Source organism: Bos taurus, chromosome 20, assembly GCF_002263795.3.
Source record: "Bos taurus isolate L1 Dominette 01449 registration number 42190680 breed Hereford chromosome 20, ARS-UCD2.0, whole genome shotgun sequence".
NCBI lineage: Eukaryota > Metazoa > Chordata > Mammalia > Artiodactyla > Bovidae > Bos > Bos taurus.
In genome coordinates, this window is record NC_037347.1 from 56,456,844 (window position 1) to 56,475,727 (window position 18,884).

General features: G+C 45.7%; 1 protein-coding gene across 1 annotated transcript in view; it reads left to right on the forward strand.

The window, feature by feature from the left end:
• The window catches only part of MYO10 (myosin X), a gene marked incomplete at its 5' end in the record, with an annotated part of 261,542 nt that overhangs the window by 222,563 nt on the left and 20,095 nt on the right, over positions 1-18,884 (forward strand). The window contains 7 exon segments of the mRNA NM_174394.2: positions 4,359-4,465; positions 5,293-5,526; positions 6,566-6,611; positions 7,631-8,488; positions 9,398-9,521; positions 13,132-13,375; positions 16,973-17,068. Coding sequence (NP_776819.1) covers positions 4,359-4,465; positions 5,293-5,526; positions 6,566-6,611; positions 7,631-8,488; positions 9,398-9,521; positions 13,132-13,375; positions 16,973-17,068 — 1,709 coding nt within the window.

The following is an 18,884-nucleotide window of genomic DNA, read 5'->3' on the forward strand; positions in this document are numbered from 1 at the left end:
ACTTACTGAGCCAATAGCAGTCACTTTTTTGAGCACTGAGCACCAAAAAACCAATCCAACTTCATTTACAAATGGAAGTCAGACCCCAGCACAGCTTAGAACTGGGTGTTGCACAGGGATATAGAGACATAAAAGCATTACCCCTGGTTTACTTATTTGCTGGGAGATGTCATCGCATTATTATTGTTCAGTTGCTCAGTCATGTCCGACTCTGTGACCCCATGGACTGCAGCACTCCAGGCTTCCCTGACCTGCGCTGTCTCCCAGAGTTTGCTCAGACTCATAACCATTGAGTTGACGATGCCATCCAACCATGTCGTCCCCTGCCCTCAGTCTTTCCCAGCATCAGAGTTTTTTCCAATACAATTAATAAATTATAGTGTGATCTCTTTAAGGAATGAGGACACAGCTCCAGGAGAGAGCTCACTGTGAATTGAAACGATCAGAAAAGTATTCAAGAAAAGGAAGTCTTTAAAGAGGAGTTAAATTTTAACTGGTGACACATTGGCAGTAGAATGGAAGCTTATCATTTCATGTAAATATTAGGAAGTAAATGTAAACATGGAGAGCATTTGAATTGTATCCGCTAAATAGCTTTGACCTTGACCAACTTTTGACTTAATTATATGCTAGCAGTGTTTCTGTCTGTGCTACTGCCAGAGGTCTTTGCATTTAAACCCGTAAACCACTAAGGAGCATCCAGATCTTCTGGATAAGAAGTTTCTGTCGACACTTACACGGTAGAGGGAACTGTGGGCAGCGCTGTAGTCAGAAAATCAAACATGGCACCAGGACTGAATTCACAGGCTTAAAAAACACATCTAGTTGTTGAAAGACAAGGATTTAAATCTGCTGGGGAAGCACCCCTAAAGAAGACGGGAGGCTGGCTGATCCCCTGGAGCAGCCCGATCAGGAGATGTGATGTGTGTCCCCCTGAGAAGCTGATTTTAGGGAGGCAGAGGTGGACAGCTGCTCCCCTCTTTTTTTTTTTGCCTGGCTTAGACTTTTCCCTCTGCCCTGTGACTCTAGCACGTTTCACTTTTCCGGTCACCTGGACTACACTGCCAGACCTTACTTCTTCCGTGGCAATAAAGTCTGCAAGCGGTGTTCTAAAAGACCTGTTTACTAGAATAATCCATAGGCTCTTAAGCTATCTAAAGAAAGGATTTTTTTTTAAAAAAGAGCCACAGGAAAATATTCATGTTGGGTAGTGAGTCAAGGTTGGCCGAGCAGCCCCCTGAGTGGGTGTTGACCTTTCCTAGGCTGTTTGATGATTCCCGACAAGGACCTCCACTCACAGCAGCTGGATCCTGCTAACTTTATCTTGGCTGTGTCCTGGGAACATGGTGACGTGGCAAAAGGCACCCTGGGCTGGAAGAACTGGATCAATTCCCACTTGTCACTGCATAAATTCAGGGTAGATGTTCTTAATGAAGCCAAGTCAGGTCTCTAAAGCATTTTGCTCTGTTTTCCATTATGGAAAGAGGATCTAGATAAAGATGTGGATGTAAGTCTAATGGGCAGAGCAGAGAGCTCTCTTTGATGGGCATGAAACTAAAACAGGTATTTCTCTGATTCTGATCCAATCAAGAGAGTCCTTAGACTTCTGATACGGTGTAAAACGCTTTTCCTTTCATATTGTTGTTCAGTTACTAAGTCATGTCCAACTCTCTTAACCCCATGGACTGCCGCACGCCAGACCTCCCTGTTCCTCACTGTCTCCCAGAGTTTGCCCAAGTTCACGTCCGTGGTCAGTGATGCTACCATCTCATCCTCTGCTGCCTTCTTCTCCTCCTGCCTTCAGTCTTTCCCAGCATCAGGGTCTTTTACAATGAATTGGCTATTCACCTTAGATGGCCAAAGTATTGGAGCTTCAGCTTCAGAATCAGTCCTTCCAATGAGTATTCAGGATTGATTCCCTTTAGGATTGACTGCTTTGCTCTCCTCGAGTCCAAGGGACTCTCGGGAGTCTTCTCTGGCACCATAGTTCAAAAGCATCAGTGGTGATCAGCCTTCTTTATGGTCCAACCATCAACATTCCTGGGGTTCCCTGATAGCTCAGTTGGTAAAGAATCCACCTGCAATGCAGGAGACCCTAGTTTGATTCCTGGATCAGGAAGATCCTCTGGAAATGGGATAGGCTACTCACTCCAGTATTCTGGCCTAGAGAATTCCATGGACTGTGTAGTCCATGGGGTTGCAAACAGTCAGACACGACTGAGTGACTTTCACTTTCTTTCTTTCTCACATCCCTACTTGACTACTGAAAGCACCAGAGCTTTGACTATATGGACTTTTGTCAACAAGGTGATGTCTTTGCTTTTTAATACGCTGTCTAGGTTTGTCATAGTTTTCCTTCTAAGAAGCAAGCATCTTTTTCCTTCATAAAGCTTCCTGTTTGTTCATGTGATAAATATATGGCTCTTTGGAATTAACACTTCTGTTTTATTATGTCACCACCGCTGTCATCACTCTTCGTCAAGATTTAACTTGAGTAATTCCATGGGGGTCCAGCAGTTACAGCTTCACGTCCACTGTAAGGGGTGCAGGTTTGATGCCTGGTCAGGGAACTAAGATCTGGAATGCCATACCACACAGCTCCGTCAAAAGAAAAAAAAGTAAATGGCGAATGTTAAAAAAAAAAAAAAAAAAGACTTTATTACTTTTTCTTTTAAATAGTAAGCAGAAACATTTGAGTAAGTTCCTTAATGTAGAAGAGTCATCTCAAAGAGAAGTTTAAATATTTCTTTGAAGTCCAGTCTTGGTGAAAACTGCTGCTGACCTATTGTTTTGGTAGAGATTCATATTTCTGGAAACCGTTTATCATTATCGAACAAACATAGTTTATGCTTGTAGCTTCTGCTTCTTTTTTTTTTTTTTTTACTAACCTTGCAGTCTCTTTATGCATCAGTGGAGCATATTACTTGCAATTGTAGGAAGAGCATTGTATGAAAAGGTTTTTTGGGAGAGGTATTGTGGGAGAGTTTTACAAATGCTCAGAAATCCACAGCAGGAGTAGGTAAGGTTTCTGTGAGTCACATGGTGGTAGAATTCTTTATTTGCTTTTTTGTTCAAATGTCTTGGAAGAAACAGAGCAGAAAGTCTGGAAGAATGTGCCATCAGGGGACATGATGCATCGTTGTAGGCCAGAATGAGTCACAGGAGCATAAGTCAAGAAATCATGAATGAGGGAGTGTGTCATTTAACCCCCGACCAGTATTTGGGATTAGTTTTTTTAGGTAATAATTCAAAACTTCTTAGGTGTGCATCACATTGGAAAATACAAAATTAAAAGCTCCTGTGATTAAAAAGTGAAAGTGTTAGTCCCTCAGTTGTATCCAACTCTATGTGACCCATGACTTTAGCCTGCCAGGCTCCTTTGTCCATGGTACTCTCCAGGCAAGAATACTGGAGTGGGTAGCCGTTCTCTTCTCCAGGAGATCTTACCAGCTTAGGGATGGAACCTGGGTCTTCTCCATTGCCAGTTGATTCTTTACTGTCTGAGCCACCAGGGACGCCCTGCTGTGATTGAGGGGAGGGTCTTTTATTTTCATACTTTTTCAAATATTAGGGATTCTGATACAAATGCCAGTTACCAGACACACTTATTTTATGTAAATGACAAGCTTAGTATTGAAGTGCCCATAGCCAGAAACAGGCCAACAGATAGCTACCATCTGTTTAGTCCTGATTCTGATTGTCTTGTGGTGGCTGTAACATCAGTGATTCAGTGCTCATTTCAAACAGTTTACAGAATTACACTCTTAAATATCAAATTTTTAATTTGCTTTATTTTTGAGGCCAAGAAGCTTGATTGTAATCACTTGACAGCATGAAGAGAGACTTTCCACGTGATGACAAATAACGTTTTGCAAACGTTTTGGTTATTTCCCCCTCCGCTTCTTTCGTTAGGGGGTCTTTTCACGTCTCTTGTTACTTAGTGCAGACTAGTGCTGGTCCCTGACCTGTTTGCCCTGGCCCACGATGAGATGAGTGTTTATAAACTTCAGTGGCAATTTCACAGTCGTCTTATGCCTGTTGAACTAATAATAAACAAAAAAGTAGGACTTCTATGTTAAATATCCTTAGGTTTTTTTTCTTTCTGGTAATATATTTTGACTACATTTTACAAAAGTCTTAGTCTTTGACAGATGGGATATTAAAAAATCCTTTCCCCACTAGGAATTTGAGATTCCCTCTGCTGGGCAGCATTGCTTTTTGTGTTTGGAGCAAAAATCGGAGAGAGAAAAAAAGCCTTACCCTCACCCCTCCACCCACCCAAAGCAATCTCTGACTCCGAGAGGCCTTCCCTATACTTGCCACTCTGCGGTTGTGACATGTCACTTCCTCCTGGGCAGGTGTTCCTTCGTGAGTCCTTGGAGCAGAAACTGGAGAAGCGACGGGAAGAGGAGGTGACGCGGGCGGCCATGGTGATCCGGGCCCACGTCTTGGGCTACTTGGCAAGGTAAGAAGTATGCAGAGGGGAGGGGGTGTGTCTAGTATGTTTCACCTGATGGTGCTGGCTATTATATGCTTTCATTTAAAATAGACCCAGATGGTTTCTTATCAGGACCAGGCTAAGGAGAGGGCCAGGGCAGTGCTCCCAATTGGTGATGCCAGTTAGCTTGACGTGGGCAGTAAGTGGGAACAGGGGCTCGTGATGTCTCAGAGCAGTAGTGTCTCTGGGGGGCATCGGGCGAGATATTTAAATAGTTTCCCTAGCTCCTTGGGGCCATATACTGAAGCCACAGGCAGTTCGCCAGTTTACCTTGGTGTCGACCCACGGGGTCCACAGCGGCCCCCTCTCCCGGGTTTGCCCAATGAGACAGGCACTTTCTCGTGCATCCCTAGACCAGCGGGCTGGTCCACTGGTCATCATCTCATCATCATACATTACATTTTCTCAAACATAAAAGCCATCCTGCGGTGGTGAATCCTTTTCCCTTTTGCTCCTAAGAACAGCAGAAAGTATCACATCCCATGGTTCTGTTTACAGCCTCACTTCCTGCCAGGACTTTGCAAAGTCAGTTATTAGGAGTGATGTGTTTATTTAGCCAATATGATGATAGGCTTCTTGCTTGAGTTCTGTTATTATTCTTTTGTTTTTCTTCTGTTTTGCCCACAAGGGCCTACTCACTGGCTCCCTGTAATGAGTCCCATAATGAGTGGATCAGCCCCAAATGAGATCCTGCTCTCTTGTCGTGTAACATTAACATAAACTCCTGTGAAGAGCTTGTGGCCTCATTCCGTCCTCAGCAATGCTGTTGTGCTGTTTTCGTTCTCATTTTTCAGAAAGCAATACAAGAAGGTCCTTGATTGTGTAGTGATCATACAGAAGAACTACAGGGCCTTCCTCCTGAGGAGGAGATTTTTGCACCTGAAAAAAGCAGCTGTGGTTTTCCAGAAGCAACTCCGAGGTCAGATTGCCAGAAGAGTTTACAGACAACTGCTGGCAGAGAAACGAGCAGAGGAGGAAAAGAGGAAACGGGAAGAGGAAGAAAAGAGGAAACGGGAGGAGGAGGAAAGGTATGGACTTTCCTTATTTGCATGAAACAAGACAGGACACCTTTGGAGTTTTTATGCTCTGGATCCAGCCTTGAGGCCGTAATTCCCAGAGCATGCTGCTGAACCTGCTGTTGGAAACAGTATCTCTTGGTGGGTCAGATAAAATTCCTTGGCACCACTGAAGACCCAGTTTCATGCATATTTTTATTCATGCAAAGAATAGCTGTCTGTGTTGCCCAAGGAAGACACCCCGTTCATCCTTCATGCCTTTTAAGTCGTCTTTAGCAAAGCTTTTGTTAAAAAGTTCACTCTTAGCTCCTAGTAATGGTAGATGCCATTCTTGTAGCCGTCAACGTTGAGTTTAGCTTGATTTAAGGGTTTGGGAGGGATCATTAACTTAATTATTGCTGGTTTTTTTTTTTTTTAAGATTTATTTACTGCTGAGCTGGGTCTTCATTGCCACCTTCAGGCTTTCTCTAGTTGCAGCGAGCAGGGCTACTCTTCAGTACGTGGGCTTCTGATTTCTCTCATGGTGGGGTGCAGCTCTAGGCTTGCAGGCTTTAGTAGTTATGGCACATGGGCTTAGTTGCTCTGCACCATGTGGAATCTTCCTGGACCAGGGATCGAACCCAAGTCCAGGGTTCAAACCCAAGTCCCCTGCATTGGCAGGCAGATTCTTAACCACTAGACCACCACGGAAGCCCAGTTAGTGCTCGTTTTGAGATGTCTATGTGAATAGGGTTGGCGCAGATGCAACAATGTGGAAAACTGGGAGATGGGATCACAGTAATCTATGTTCCTCTGGAAACCATTTGAATATTTGTTTTATGTGGATTTTTATTGACTTTTCAAGCATGCTACTAAAGCGTGCCCCTCAACTGCTGAGCAAGCATTTGTAGCTTGTGCATCAGCAGAATGCGCCAGAAGCTTAGTGTTGTGACTTGTTTTTTAAACAATAATCTTGGGGAAAAAACCTTGGCTTTCTGAAAAGTGGTTCTTCAGATTTTTTTTTTCATTGCTTTCATTTATTTTCATTGTCTTTTTTCTTGACTATTTTTAGAGAAAGAGAGAGGGAACGAAGAGAAGCGGAGCTCCGCGCCCAACAGGTGAAAAACGCCACGACCACGTGGTATCTTGTCTGTTACCTTCCCACTACTGACACTTTTGGAGAAGGAAATGGCAACCCACTCCAGTATTCTTACCTGGAGAATCCCATGGGCAGAGGAGCCTAGTGGGCTACAGTCCATGGGGTCACAGAGAGTCAAACTCAACTGAGTGACTAACACTTTCACTAACACTTTGCCCCAGGGATTAGAAACTAAAATAATCATATAGGGAGAAGGATTCAAAACTAAAGACACAGGAAGAAGGATTTTAGAGATGTTTCTGTTGCCATTTCTAACCCATTACAGTTGGGTAAAAATGTGTGAATGTCTAAGATTTTTGTGCCAATCACAAAAGCATGCTGGCTCTAAACCAGCAGCGCCACTGTACTAATTTGCTCAGTCTATGATATATAGTACCACAGCCCGGAGGGAATTAAACAAGAGAAATCGATTGTGTCACAGTTCTGGAGGCTACAAATCCAAGATAAGTTTCTGCAAGGGTGGGTTTCTTCTGAAGCTTCTCTCTGTAGGTTCATGGTATGTCATTTACATGGTCTTACACCTGTGTGCATACTTCCCTGGTGTCTGTGTGTGTGTCCCCTCTTAGAAGGACATCAGTTAGATTGGCTTAGAGCCCTACCTCGGGGCCTCACTGTAACTTTATCACTTCCTTAAGGTCCTGTCCCCATATCCAGGCATATTCCAAGGGTCCTGGGGGTTAGACTACAGAGGATGAGATGGTTGGATGGCATCACTGATTCAATGGACATGAGTTTGGGTAAACTCCAGGAGTTGGTGATGGACAGGGAAGCTTGGTGTGCTGCAGTCCATGGGGTCACAAAGAGTTGGACATGACTGAGCCACTGAACTGAACTGGGGGATAGGGCTTCACATGGCAGTTTGGCAGAGGGAGGGGTGCAGATCAGCACACAACCGGCCCCATCGCATCATGCGGGAGGGCCGCTGCCCCCCTTCTCTGCAGGGTCACTTCCTGACCTCTTCCTTCCTCCGGAATCCAGGAGGAAGCAGCCCGGAAGCAGCGGGAACTGGAAGCCTTGCAGCAGGAGAGTCAGAGGGCAGCGGAGCTGAGCCGGGAGCTGGAGAAGCAGAAGGAGAACAAGCAGGTGGAGGAGATCCTGCGGCTGGAGAAGGAAATCGAGGACCTGCAGCGCATGAAGGAGCGGCAGGAGCTGTCCCTGACCGAGGCGTCCCTGCAAAAGCTGCAGCAGCTGCGGGATGAAGAGCTGCGGCGGCTGGAGGACGAGGCCTGCCGCGCCGCCCAGGAGTTCCTGGAGTCGCTCAACTTCGACGAGATCGACGAGTGCGTCCGCAACATTGAGCGCTCCCTGTCGGTGGGGAGCGGGTGCACAGGCGAGCAGGGCGCCGGGGCGGAGAAGCCCAGCTTCAACTTCAGCCAGCCCTACCCAGAGGAGGAGGAGGTGGATGAGGGCTTCGAGGCTGACGACGATGCGTTCAAGGACTCGCCCAACCCCAGCGAGCACGGCCACTCAGACCAGCGCACCAGCGGCATCCGGACCAGCGACGAGTCCTCGGAGGAGGACCCCTACATGAACGACACCGTGGTGCCCACCAGCCCCAGCGCTGACAGCACCGTGCTGCTGGCCCCCTCGGAGCACGACTCCTCCGCCGGGGAGCCCACCTACTGCCTGCCCCAGACCCCGGGGGCCCTGCCCGCCCCAGAGGGCGACTACGATTACGATCAAGATGACTACGAGGACGGGGCCATCACCTCCGGCAGCAGCGTGACCTTCTCCAACTCCTGCAGCAGCCAGTGGTCCCCAGACTACCGATGCTCCGTGGGCACCTACAACAGCTCGGGGGCCTACCGGTTCAGCTCGGAGGGCGCTCAGTCCTCGGTGAGTACCCGCCGGCCTGGTGCCACCCACCTCCCCGCCTCTTGCCCCCTGCCCGCCCTCATTGGGCTGGAAGTTGTCTGTCATCCACGCCCCTGTTGCACCCTCCCTGGGATGAAGACATCCCCCCACAGGATGGGCCAAAGGCAGGGCCTTATAGCTGGTCTGAGACCCATCTCTCTTGCCAGAAGCAATCCGGTGAGAAAATGGGCCTGTTGGAGCTTCAACACAAAACCCAGAGAACTGCATTTTGCCCAACGTCTAAGAAAACTGGCATGCTCAGTGGAGAACTTGGCCCGTGTCTCTCCTGGCTTTGCAGGAGGTTGGGAAATAAGGCCCGCTCTAAGCTCTAATGAGGCTCACCAGGGACCTTTCAGAGAATGCTCCAGACAGTAGCTTCAGGCTCACTGCAGGATATTGTGTATTGTTCTCATTGTAAGGGAGGAAACTTTGCAGGCTTCAGCAGGCCCTTTGTAGCTTCTGGATTTATTTGTAGTTCACTTTTTTTTCTCCTTTCTTTTCATTGACCATGTGTTAAATGGTCTCTGGATTTTGCTAAGATTTGAAAGATACATTTAGCACAGTAACCTAGAGGGGATTAACTCTTGAGTGGTTTGATTAAAATTACATGTTTAAGCAGTAGTGTTGTACTTAGAATACAGAGTCTTGGGATTAAAGTATGTCTCGTGTGCTACATCTCAAGTCCACCGACCACTCTACACCAGCAGTCAGTATTTTGTAATTCTGAATTCTTTTGATGACCACACTCCATTTTATTGTCACAAATCGGCCTGTGGCTTCTTCGTCAGTTACTTTTATTTTTTCAGTGTTGATCTGTGCTGGGCATTTCTGGTGATTGTTTTCTGTCCTTGTGGCTCACTGTTGGCTCTCTCTCTCTCTACCCTGGTTCAGTTTGAAGATAGTGAAGAGGACTTCGATTCTCGGTTTGATACAGACGACGAGCTTTCGTACCGGCGGGACTCTGTGTACAGCTGTGTCACGCTGCCTTACTTCCATAGCTTCCTGTACATGAAAGGTATGACCTGCGTCTGTCCTGGTGCCTGGGTCAGGGGTGAAGCGATGGGAAACTGAGGCTGATGGAAGGGGGACCGGGAAAATCTCCCCACATCCCCCTTCCCTGGTGTTAGGCCCTGTCAGGTGGATGGAGGGGACGCCATGGTGGTGTGGCATTGGTGACCCGATCAGACTGTGCGTTAGGACAAAGGGTCTGCAGCCTCTGTCACCGTTTTCAAGCCATCTCTCTCTGTTGCCTCCATGTTTCGTGTGTGTGTGTGTGAGTCAGTCAGTTGCGTCCGACTCTTTATGACCCCGTGGATTGTAGCCCACCAGGCTCCTTTGTCCATGGAATTCTCCAGGCAAGAATACCGGAGTGGGTTGCCATTTCCCTCCTCCAGGGGATCTTCCCAACCCAGAGACTGAACCCGGGTCTCCTGCATTGCAGGCAGATTCCTTACCATCTGAGCCACCAGGGCAGCCCTTCACATCTCATATCTGTGCTGTCTTCCTCCCTCCCTTTCTCTGTCCCTACATCTTTTCCCCTTTCTCTTTCTTACACATGTACAGACACACTTGTGTGCTGCCGCTGTGGTTGGTGCAACCCATTACAATAATAAAGCTCCATTTTTGCTTCCCACAGGAGTCTTAGAGACCCTGGAGGGATGTCTTATACACAGAAAAGTAAAGATCTGAGAGTGGGCCGCCCCTGGCTTGAACTGCCTGTGACACCTATTGTCTGTCCCTTGCTCATGATGAGAATTTTATTTTATTTTCTCATTGCCTTGGAACTTGGAATATTGAACTGGACCTTAAAATGCTTGGGGACCTTGAAGAACCCTTCTTCTGGAAAAGTACTTAATCAAGACCTTGTCCCTGTGGCTTATTCGTGTTCTCGACCTTGACTTCCAAATCAGTGAAGAGGGGTCGGGAGAAACCATAATCATCACCAGTTTTATGTAGGTCATCAAAAGAGGGGATTGTCTGGTTTCTCGCTCGGCCCTGGACTGGATGAAGGGAGAGGCCAAGTCTTGTGGGTCGAGTGGAGACAACAAGACCCACCCTCCCCAGATGGTTTGAGTTCTTGGTGTTTTCTCTGACCCTTTGTTTCTGTGCTTGCCTTTGCTTCTCTTTTCTGTTGGTATATTTTTCTTTTCTCATACCTCTTTTGTTCTCCTTAATACTTTTTCTGTGTGTTTATTTTTTTTTTCCTTTTAACTTGGTTTCTTTTTTGCTACTTCACTTTCCTTCTTTGACATCTGTGTAGCTGCTAACGTCGGTCACTTACTTTTAAAATTTCTGCTGTTCGCAGCCTCAAAGGGCCCATGGAAACCTCTCCAGGTTTGTTTTAGGGGAGATCTTCCTATTGGTGAAAGGTACTTTTTGATGGAAATTCTTGTAGTTGCATTGGGATGAAAAAGATTGAGGAATTCTAACCAAATAATCTGTTGAGGGAAAAAAATGTCATCACAAAGCAGAGTCTAATAATGTAATGAGTATCTAATCATAGCATTTTAAGATTTTCTCGTGCATTTCCCAGAATAAAGATAAGCTTTTTATAATTCTTATATTTTCCTCACCCCCAATTTATCTAGTTCTCTAAGTTAGCTTAAAAATTCCCTGTAAATCACTCTTAATTGTAATATATGGCATTCATTTATTATATAATCATCTTGATTAAAACAAAGAAGATTATGAAAAAGTAAATATACATTCAGAGCACTCAGATCCCAACATTAAATTGTTAAAAGCTCAAGAAGGTAAGCAAGTGAACTTTTGGCAAACTCATCTCTTAATAAAACAAATTATTGTGTAACTGCATCACCATTTAATCTCCGATACATTGTTGTTTGATGTTTAATAAGGCCTTAAGTTGTGACCAAAAGTTTCAAAGAAACGAGTGATAAGGCAAATCTAACCATCAGATTATATTTTGTGAGTGTAAATGAGTTTGCACCAGCCTAATAACCTCCTGAAGGTGTTTACAGTCAGGAAACTAAGAACACTGGTCAGATTTCTAGATGAAATATGAAGGGGGCCCCCGGAATGGGGGAGGGAGGGCTGGGCGTGAGTCCCATCAATAACGGAAGCACAATGGAGTGACTGGTAGTGATGACTGTTGTAATCTGTGTCTTTAAAACAACTGTGAATAACCCTTATCGTTCAAAGACGATAAGATAATCGGATAACTTTGTACTACAGTTTCCTCTTGGCTTATTTTGAGAAACTTAGATTAAAGCCACAAATCAAGGAAAAGAAGTTTTCTCCTGCTAGTCCCCAGCAAGTTTGTTGTTTGTTAGGAAACAGCTCTGGTGCTTGGCGTGATCACAAAGGCTTCTCAGCTAAGTAAGCAGGACATTCTGTAGATACGAGACAGGACTGTCGTCTGTAAGAGTTAGCGAAACGTGTGCTCTGCAAGGCACACACGAGCCAGTGTTACCTGTGCTTCTCTTGTTCCACTGTGAGATTGAGATCTGCAATCACTGAGCAACCATTGAAAAAATTAATCTGAGAATGTCTGTTTTAAATATATTTCTAATCTGTAAAAGGAAAGCATTTCCTCTATATTCATTTTCAGTATCCACATTTAGATACTCTTTATTTGTGTTACTGGTGGATCAAAGAGATAACTAATTTATTGAAGTAGATGCGGTATTCTTCAGTGGATTTGTTAAAACAGATTCTTGACTTGTGGCAAAATGTCACTCTTGAGTGTCTTGGGAATCTAAGAATAATCAAATTATCCTGCTGGAAGACTATTAGAAATATTTTTTATGTTGTAAAAGATAATATCTGTAAATCCTGGTCTAGTTTCCTTCAACCACATTAATTTTCATGAAAGAAATTACAGCTAAATTCTCGTGTTCACGGTGCTGTCACAGTTTGGAGTCTTTGTTTCATAGTCTAAATTTTATACCTTGACATGTAAACCATTTTCAGATAATGATGCTTTTCTCTGAAGATGTTTGTTGAAAAAAGGGACATGTTATTTTCCTATGTAAGTTAGAGTTTATTGCTGAACTCCTGAATCTTATAGATGTTGTTCCTCACATTGACTAGACTAAGAAGGAAAGTGTTAACTTGGACACAGTTTAAACTAATTTCCCCTCCCTGGGGTGTCTGGACAGAAACACGATCCATCAGCATGGAAATGGTTCTCCCCAACCCTCTACCCCAACCCCCATGGTCCTGCCTCACTCCGGGTTAGAATATCAGTCCCTTTGTAGTCTTGGTGTTAAGGTCCTCACCAAGATTTCTAAGCTAAGTGAGTAGGAACTTCTTTGGAAATAAGGAAAGATTGTATTTCTTTTTTTGGCTGCATCTAATGGTGTGCCAAATCTTAGTTCCCTGACCAGGTACTGAACTTGTGTCCTCCTGCAATAACCCATGGACCACCCAGGAAGTCCCAGGAAGGCTTCTGATATAATTCAAGCAAGCCAGTGTGGTCCCTCCCCTGTTCCCCCTGAACATGACCCTGCAGTGCTATGATCCATCGTTGGGGGCATGTCTGAAGGGAGGACATTTGGTGCAAAGTTAAGGATGGGCTGAACCTTAAGACCTACTGATCTTAACATCCAACTTGATGGACTTTCCTCAAACCCCTCCCTTCCCCCCGAACCCTGGGGAGACAGGTGGCCTCATGAACTCCTGGAAGCGCCGCTGGTGCGTGCTCAAGGACGAGACGTTCCTGTGGTTCCGCTCCAAGCAGGAGGCCCTCAAGCAAGGCTGGCTGCACAAGAAGGGTGGCGGCTCCTCCACCCTATCCAGGAGAAACTGGAAGAAGCGCTGGTTTGTCCTCCGCCAGGCCAAGCTGATGTACTTCGAGAACGACAGCGAGGAGAAGCTCAAGGGCACCGTGGAGGTCCGGGCGGCCAAGTACGTTGATGGGCCCTGGCAGGGGCTTGGGGCTGCTTCATCAAGTTGGTCCCTGACTCCAGGCTGTCTGGGACATGTTCTCTGAAGCAGTAGGTTGTAGGAGGTGATCGAGAGTCCTCACCATTCCTTTCAGTGCGTTGAATTATTAGGAAATCAGAGAAATAAGACCATCTGGGAAAATTCACTTGAGTTTTCAAACATTCATCTCTGGGTTATAAGATGCTCACTGAACATAGAACTAACCTGTTGGAAATGTGATTGGCTGTACACACAACTCATGGTGGGGATATTGATCCATTGGTTGAGCATCTCGTCATCCTTCTATGGATCAGCCTATCACTTTTATTTCTTCCCACACCCAACGGTAGCCAACAGATGGCTATCCTGGGAGCGGACAGTCCATCTGGAGGGGAGTGAAATGAATCATTTGTGTCCCACCTTTGCTGGGTTTCCTGGGCTCTTCATGCCAACAATGAGAGCAACAGAGCTGGGGTTTGAATCCAACACCCTCCTTTTTCTGCCACCTTTTTTTTTTTTGGTCACACCACTCAGCTTGTGGAATCTTTATTCCCCAATCACAGATTGAACCCCGGCCCATGGCAATGAAAGCAGCAAGTCCTAACCACTGGACCACCAGGGAATTCCCTTCTTCCGGGTTCTTTTGAATCAAAGCATTTAACTGTTGAGGGCCTGTTGTATTTGTTAAAAATTAAGGTTTTCAGAAAATACTGAGAATTGAGGGGTAGCTGGTTTTCTTGGATAACTAAATACTGAGCATAAAATTTGGGGATGGCATGTAGCTACTCCCCACTCAAACTGAGTAATCATGTATGTTTAGAAAACGGGTAAAAATAAGCTTTGAGAGACTGAATTAACCCCTGAATTCATGAGACCTAAAAACGACATCCCGTTTCTACTCAACCAGCATCAGGAACTTTAGAAAATGGTTCATTGAAAAGTGGAGAGTTTAATCAGTTATGTATTTAATTTTAAGGATAAATACTGAAATGCAAACAGCAGAGTATTGGAACTTTCCAGGCTGCCGCTTTAGGGTTCCTCAGGAGGATCCCATGTTCCATAGTCAGATGGGTTCGTGGGCATTTGAATCTGAGTCCTGCAGGTGTTTGCAGCATGGCCCAGCTCTGAGCCTCCTGCAGTCTTCCCCCTGCCGTATATACCACGATGGTCCTCTCTTCACCCCATGGGCGGGGGGAGTCACAGATGCCAGGAGGCTGAGAGAGACAATTACGGTCGTGAATTTCACCAGTGTAAATTTGATGGATGTTCCTTTTGCTGCTCACTGTATAGCAAATGAATGCTTAATAGAGCCCTGTTCTCCAGGTGTTCTGTAGAAATTATAGAGGTAAGAAGTGTTATTTTCAGCTGTTGGTCGTGTTCTGTAGAGAGAAGGCAATGAGTTGTTAAGGTTTCACCATCATAAGGTTTTCTTCATTTTTTATTTTATTATATAAAAAATATATAGTTTGTATTATAGAAAATTTCAGTCATACGCAAGCATAGGTTGGAGACTAGAATGAAATTCATGCGCTCATTACTCAACGTTCAGTGGTTTCCCACTCCCAGCCAGTGGTGTTTCATTTGTGATCCCACCCTGCTCTCCCCCCTGCAAATTACATTTTCTGTTGTGGTTGACTGAGCTACGTGACTCAAAGTATCTTAGTTCCCCAACCAGGGTTTGAACCCACACCCATGGCAGTGAAAACACCCAGTCCTAATCACTGGACTGCCAGGGAATTCCCCAAACTACATTTTTAAAGCAAGCCCTAACCATATAATTTCATTTGTGAATATTTGGTATTCACTTAAAGATTAAGACGTTCAAAAATATCACAATATTATTATCACATTTAAAAAGGAACACGAACCCCTTCTGTCATCCAAATTCTAGTCATTATTCAGATTTCCCCAGTTATCTTATAAATGGAGGTGATAGTGTTATTGGTTCGGGTTGGTTTCTTTCTTCAAATCAGAATCCAAATGAGGGTCATAGTTTTTGATCAGCTGACAGATCTCTCAAATTGCTTTCAATGTATATACCATCCGCTTCATCTTTTCTTTCACTCCCCATCTGTTATTGGAGATGCTGCCTCATTTATCCGGTAGTTGACATGCTGTGTTTATTGAGACCCTGACAGTATCATCATCTCCAGGGAAGCTTTTTATAAATGCAAGTCACTGGGTTCTACCCTGAAAAACTCCACCTGGGTTTTCTGAATGTTCCCCAGGATTCTGGTGGACCTGCTGTGGCTCAGAACCATGGCACCCACTCATTTTATACACAAGGTAACTGTGTTCCCAGGAATCTAAGGGGCTGGTCTGGGATGATGTGGTCTGGTTAGATTTCCCCTGAAAATTGTCACCCTGCTCCAGAGGCTGCAGTATCAGACACCTGGCTGATTGCTCCCCCATGAGGGTCACCTCTCTCTTCACTCCTGAGAAGGCACCACAGACGCCTGTGTGAATTCTGATCTTGGTTTTTCAAAATGTTTTATCTTAGTTGTTGTTCTTCAGTTGCCAAGTTGTGTCCAACTCTTTGCGACCTCAGGGACTGCAGCACTCCAGGCTTCCCTGTCCTTCACCATCTCCCAGAGTTTGCTCAAACTCATGCCCATTGAGTCGGTGATGCCATCCAACCATCTCATTCTCTGTCGCTCCCTTCTCCTCCTGCCTTCAATCTTTCCCAGCATCACGGTCTTTTCCAGTGAGTGGGCTGTTCGCATCAGGTAGCCAAAGGATTGGAGCTTTAGCTTGAGCATCAGTCCTTCCAATAAGTATTCAGGGTTGATTTCCTTTAAGAAATCTCATCTCAGTAACTCTAGCTAAAAGGTCATACAGTATTTATTTTTTCTAAGCGGACTGCTGAATGTTCTAGTTGTAAAATAAGTGTTTTACTGGAAACAGCTGTGCTACTTCAGCTGTCAAAGCAAGCTGTCTGTATCCCCAACACCCTTCTTCATCAAGGAGATCGCCACCTCTGGTCCCATCCCAACAGCTGCTTGTTTTACCCTGCTATTCGTAGCCTGGTCCACTGAGTTTGAACCTCTAGAGTTGTTTAAGATTGTTAGGATCAGATTCAGGTGGAATTGAGATCTAGAGACACTCAAGTCCTGCTCTTCACCCCGAAGCCCCTGGTAGAAATAGTGTGCCCTTATCAGAGGAAGTCAGAGGTGTCAGCAGCGGCCTTAAACCTTGTTGGAATGCTGTGATGAATGAAAGCGCTCTTGCAGATTGGCTTCAATGTGGGTCCTTTATAGAGCAGTGGGGGAGCCAAGGGAAGGTATAGGCAGACTGGGGCATCTGAACTGGATGGGCCTTGGATGGGCCAGGGGGAGAAGAGAGGCCCCTCCCCCAACCCCATTCCCGCCTCTCCACACCACCCTCCCAGCACAGCCCCCCCCCTTTTTTGAGCAAGAAGGAATCTCCCACCCCCAGAGGCCCCTTCATCATTTCTCAAAGTGAAAAGGCTGAAGGACTGGTGTCTGATTTTTCAGTTACTGTGAAATTTCTCTTCTTGCCCCTCCTCAAGCATTCATTCTCTGTTCCCGATCTGCGTTGGGTGCTTGTGTTCCCCTGCAGGGAGATCATAGATAACACCAGCAAAGAGAACGGGATTGACATCATCATGGCCGACAGGACCTTCCATCTGATTGCAGAATCCCCAGAAGACGCCAGGTGAGGTGCTGTGCTGTCCACTTGGTCGTAACTACATCCTCGTTCCTCTGCCGGCCTGGAGGTCACATGGGTCACTGTGGCACTGACCAGCCCTGAAAAGCTCTTAGCTGATTTTTCTAGTTGGGTATTTCTGTTAGGATGGTTGAAGGACTGAGTTGGAAGAGCTGAATGTATTGCACACTTGTCTCCTGGGGACTCTTTATGTCTGTTACAGTAACAAAGCACGTGGATTTCCAGCTTCACTTGCCACGGGACAGACCCTTTGTTGGGTGCACTCAGGCTTTTACTGTCACCAGTGGCATATGGAAACTGCACTCCTACACACAGCTGAAAGCCACCCTGTGGAAGCTTCTGAGCTTTGGAAGGGAGCAGCTTCTGTTTGCTTAAGGGTTGAAAAAGCAGGAACATTCACCACTGGCTGTTTAAACAAATGCCAGGATTGTGGCTTTTGGGAGGGTGCTTAAGGCTGTGACAGTGAAGAATTCTGTGGCTAGAGAGTTAGTTAACACTTAGCGGGAACTTACTACATTTCAAGCAGTGTTCAAAATGCTTCACGTGTACTAACTCATTTAATTCTCACAACAACCCAGTAGGGTAGCAGGAGTTACTGTTACCCGATTTTACAGAGTAGGAGACTGAGGTACAGAGAAAAGCTAGAATAATCTGTAAAGTAAGGCAAGCTCAGTTCTAGTGAACAGAGGCAGAAAGCCTCTGTTAGAAGCTTAGACTTCTGACTGAGCTCAGAAGACAGTGGTGTCTCTTACTGGCTGTGGCAGGTTGTCTGACTTTCCTGGACCTCGATGTCCATTGTTATGCCAATGGGCACCAATCAAGGACCGGGGTCTGCCCCTCAGTATGATGCATGGCAGGATCGCTCAGGACAGCCTGTGTCTTGTCTGTCCCTGCTGCTTTCTGGGTGTGTCGGGTCAGGTTGGAGCTGCCTGTCATCCAGCGCCAACAAAAGGAGCTCGTCTGAGCTCAAAATGCTCATCTGAGCAATGCCACAAAATACCTTCTAATTTATGAGGGTGACATCCTTTGGCCTGTGTTCTTCACTTTTCAGAACTTCCCTGGTGGCTCAGATGGTTAAGAATCTGCCTGCAATGCAGGAGAATCCAGATCAGTCCCTGGATTGGGAAGATCCCTTGGAGGAGGGAATGGCAACCCATTCCAGTATTCTTGCCTGGAGAATTCACTTTTCAGCTCAGAAATCACTAGAATCTTCCAGAGAGTTCTCGGGGCCTTTATGACCCCTTGCCCTTTGGATGTTTCTATGTTGATACAACACCATGGCAGCAGCATTAAGGGCAAAGAAAATAATTTCTTCCCATGGGAACGAACTAAAACCCCTGCTCAGATCCATAAATCATGACACACGCTGGAAAAACAAGCAGACCTGGAATTACAGCCCCATGATTCTGTCTGGGACTCCTGGAGACCAAGTGTGGTTTTCTGCGGTCCGGGGAATGCCCGCGGCTTTGCGACTGAATTATAGACCTAGCGCTTGGCAGCAGCCCTGTCGGTTTTGTTCCATAATGAACCTGCTAAATTTAACATTTGGAATATTGTAGCCAAGGAATTTTTGCCCTGACCGGTGGAGCACATTTTTACAAATTCTTTTTCAGATTCTGAGTTGTACTTGATTTAGGAGAAGAGATTTTTTAGATTTGAGGGGGTCACCTGTACAGATGGAAGCCACAGCAGATTGTGTGTGTGTGTATCTGTCTGTCTATCTGATCCCATGTGACCTACGTTTTAAATGTATCTGTTGCTCCGTGTTTGACTTGGGATGTTTTTGAGCTTTATAAAGCAATAA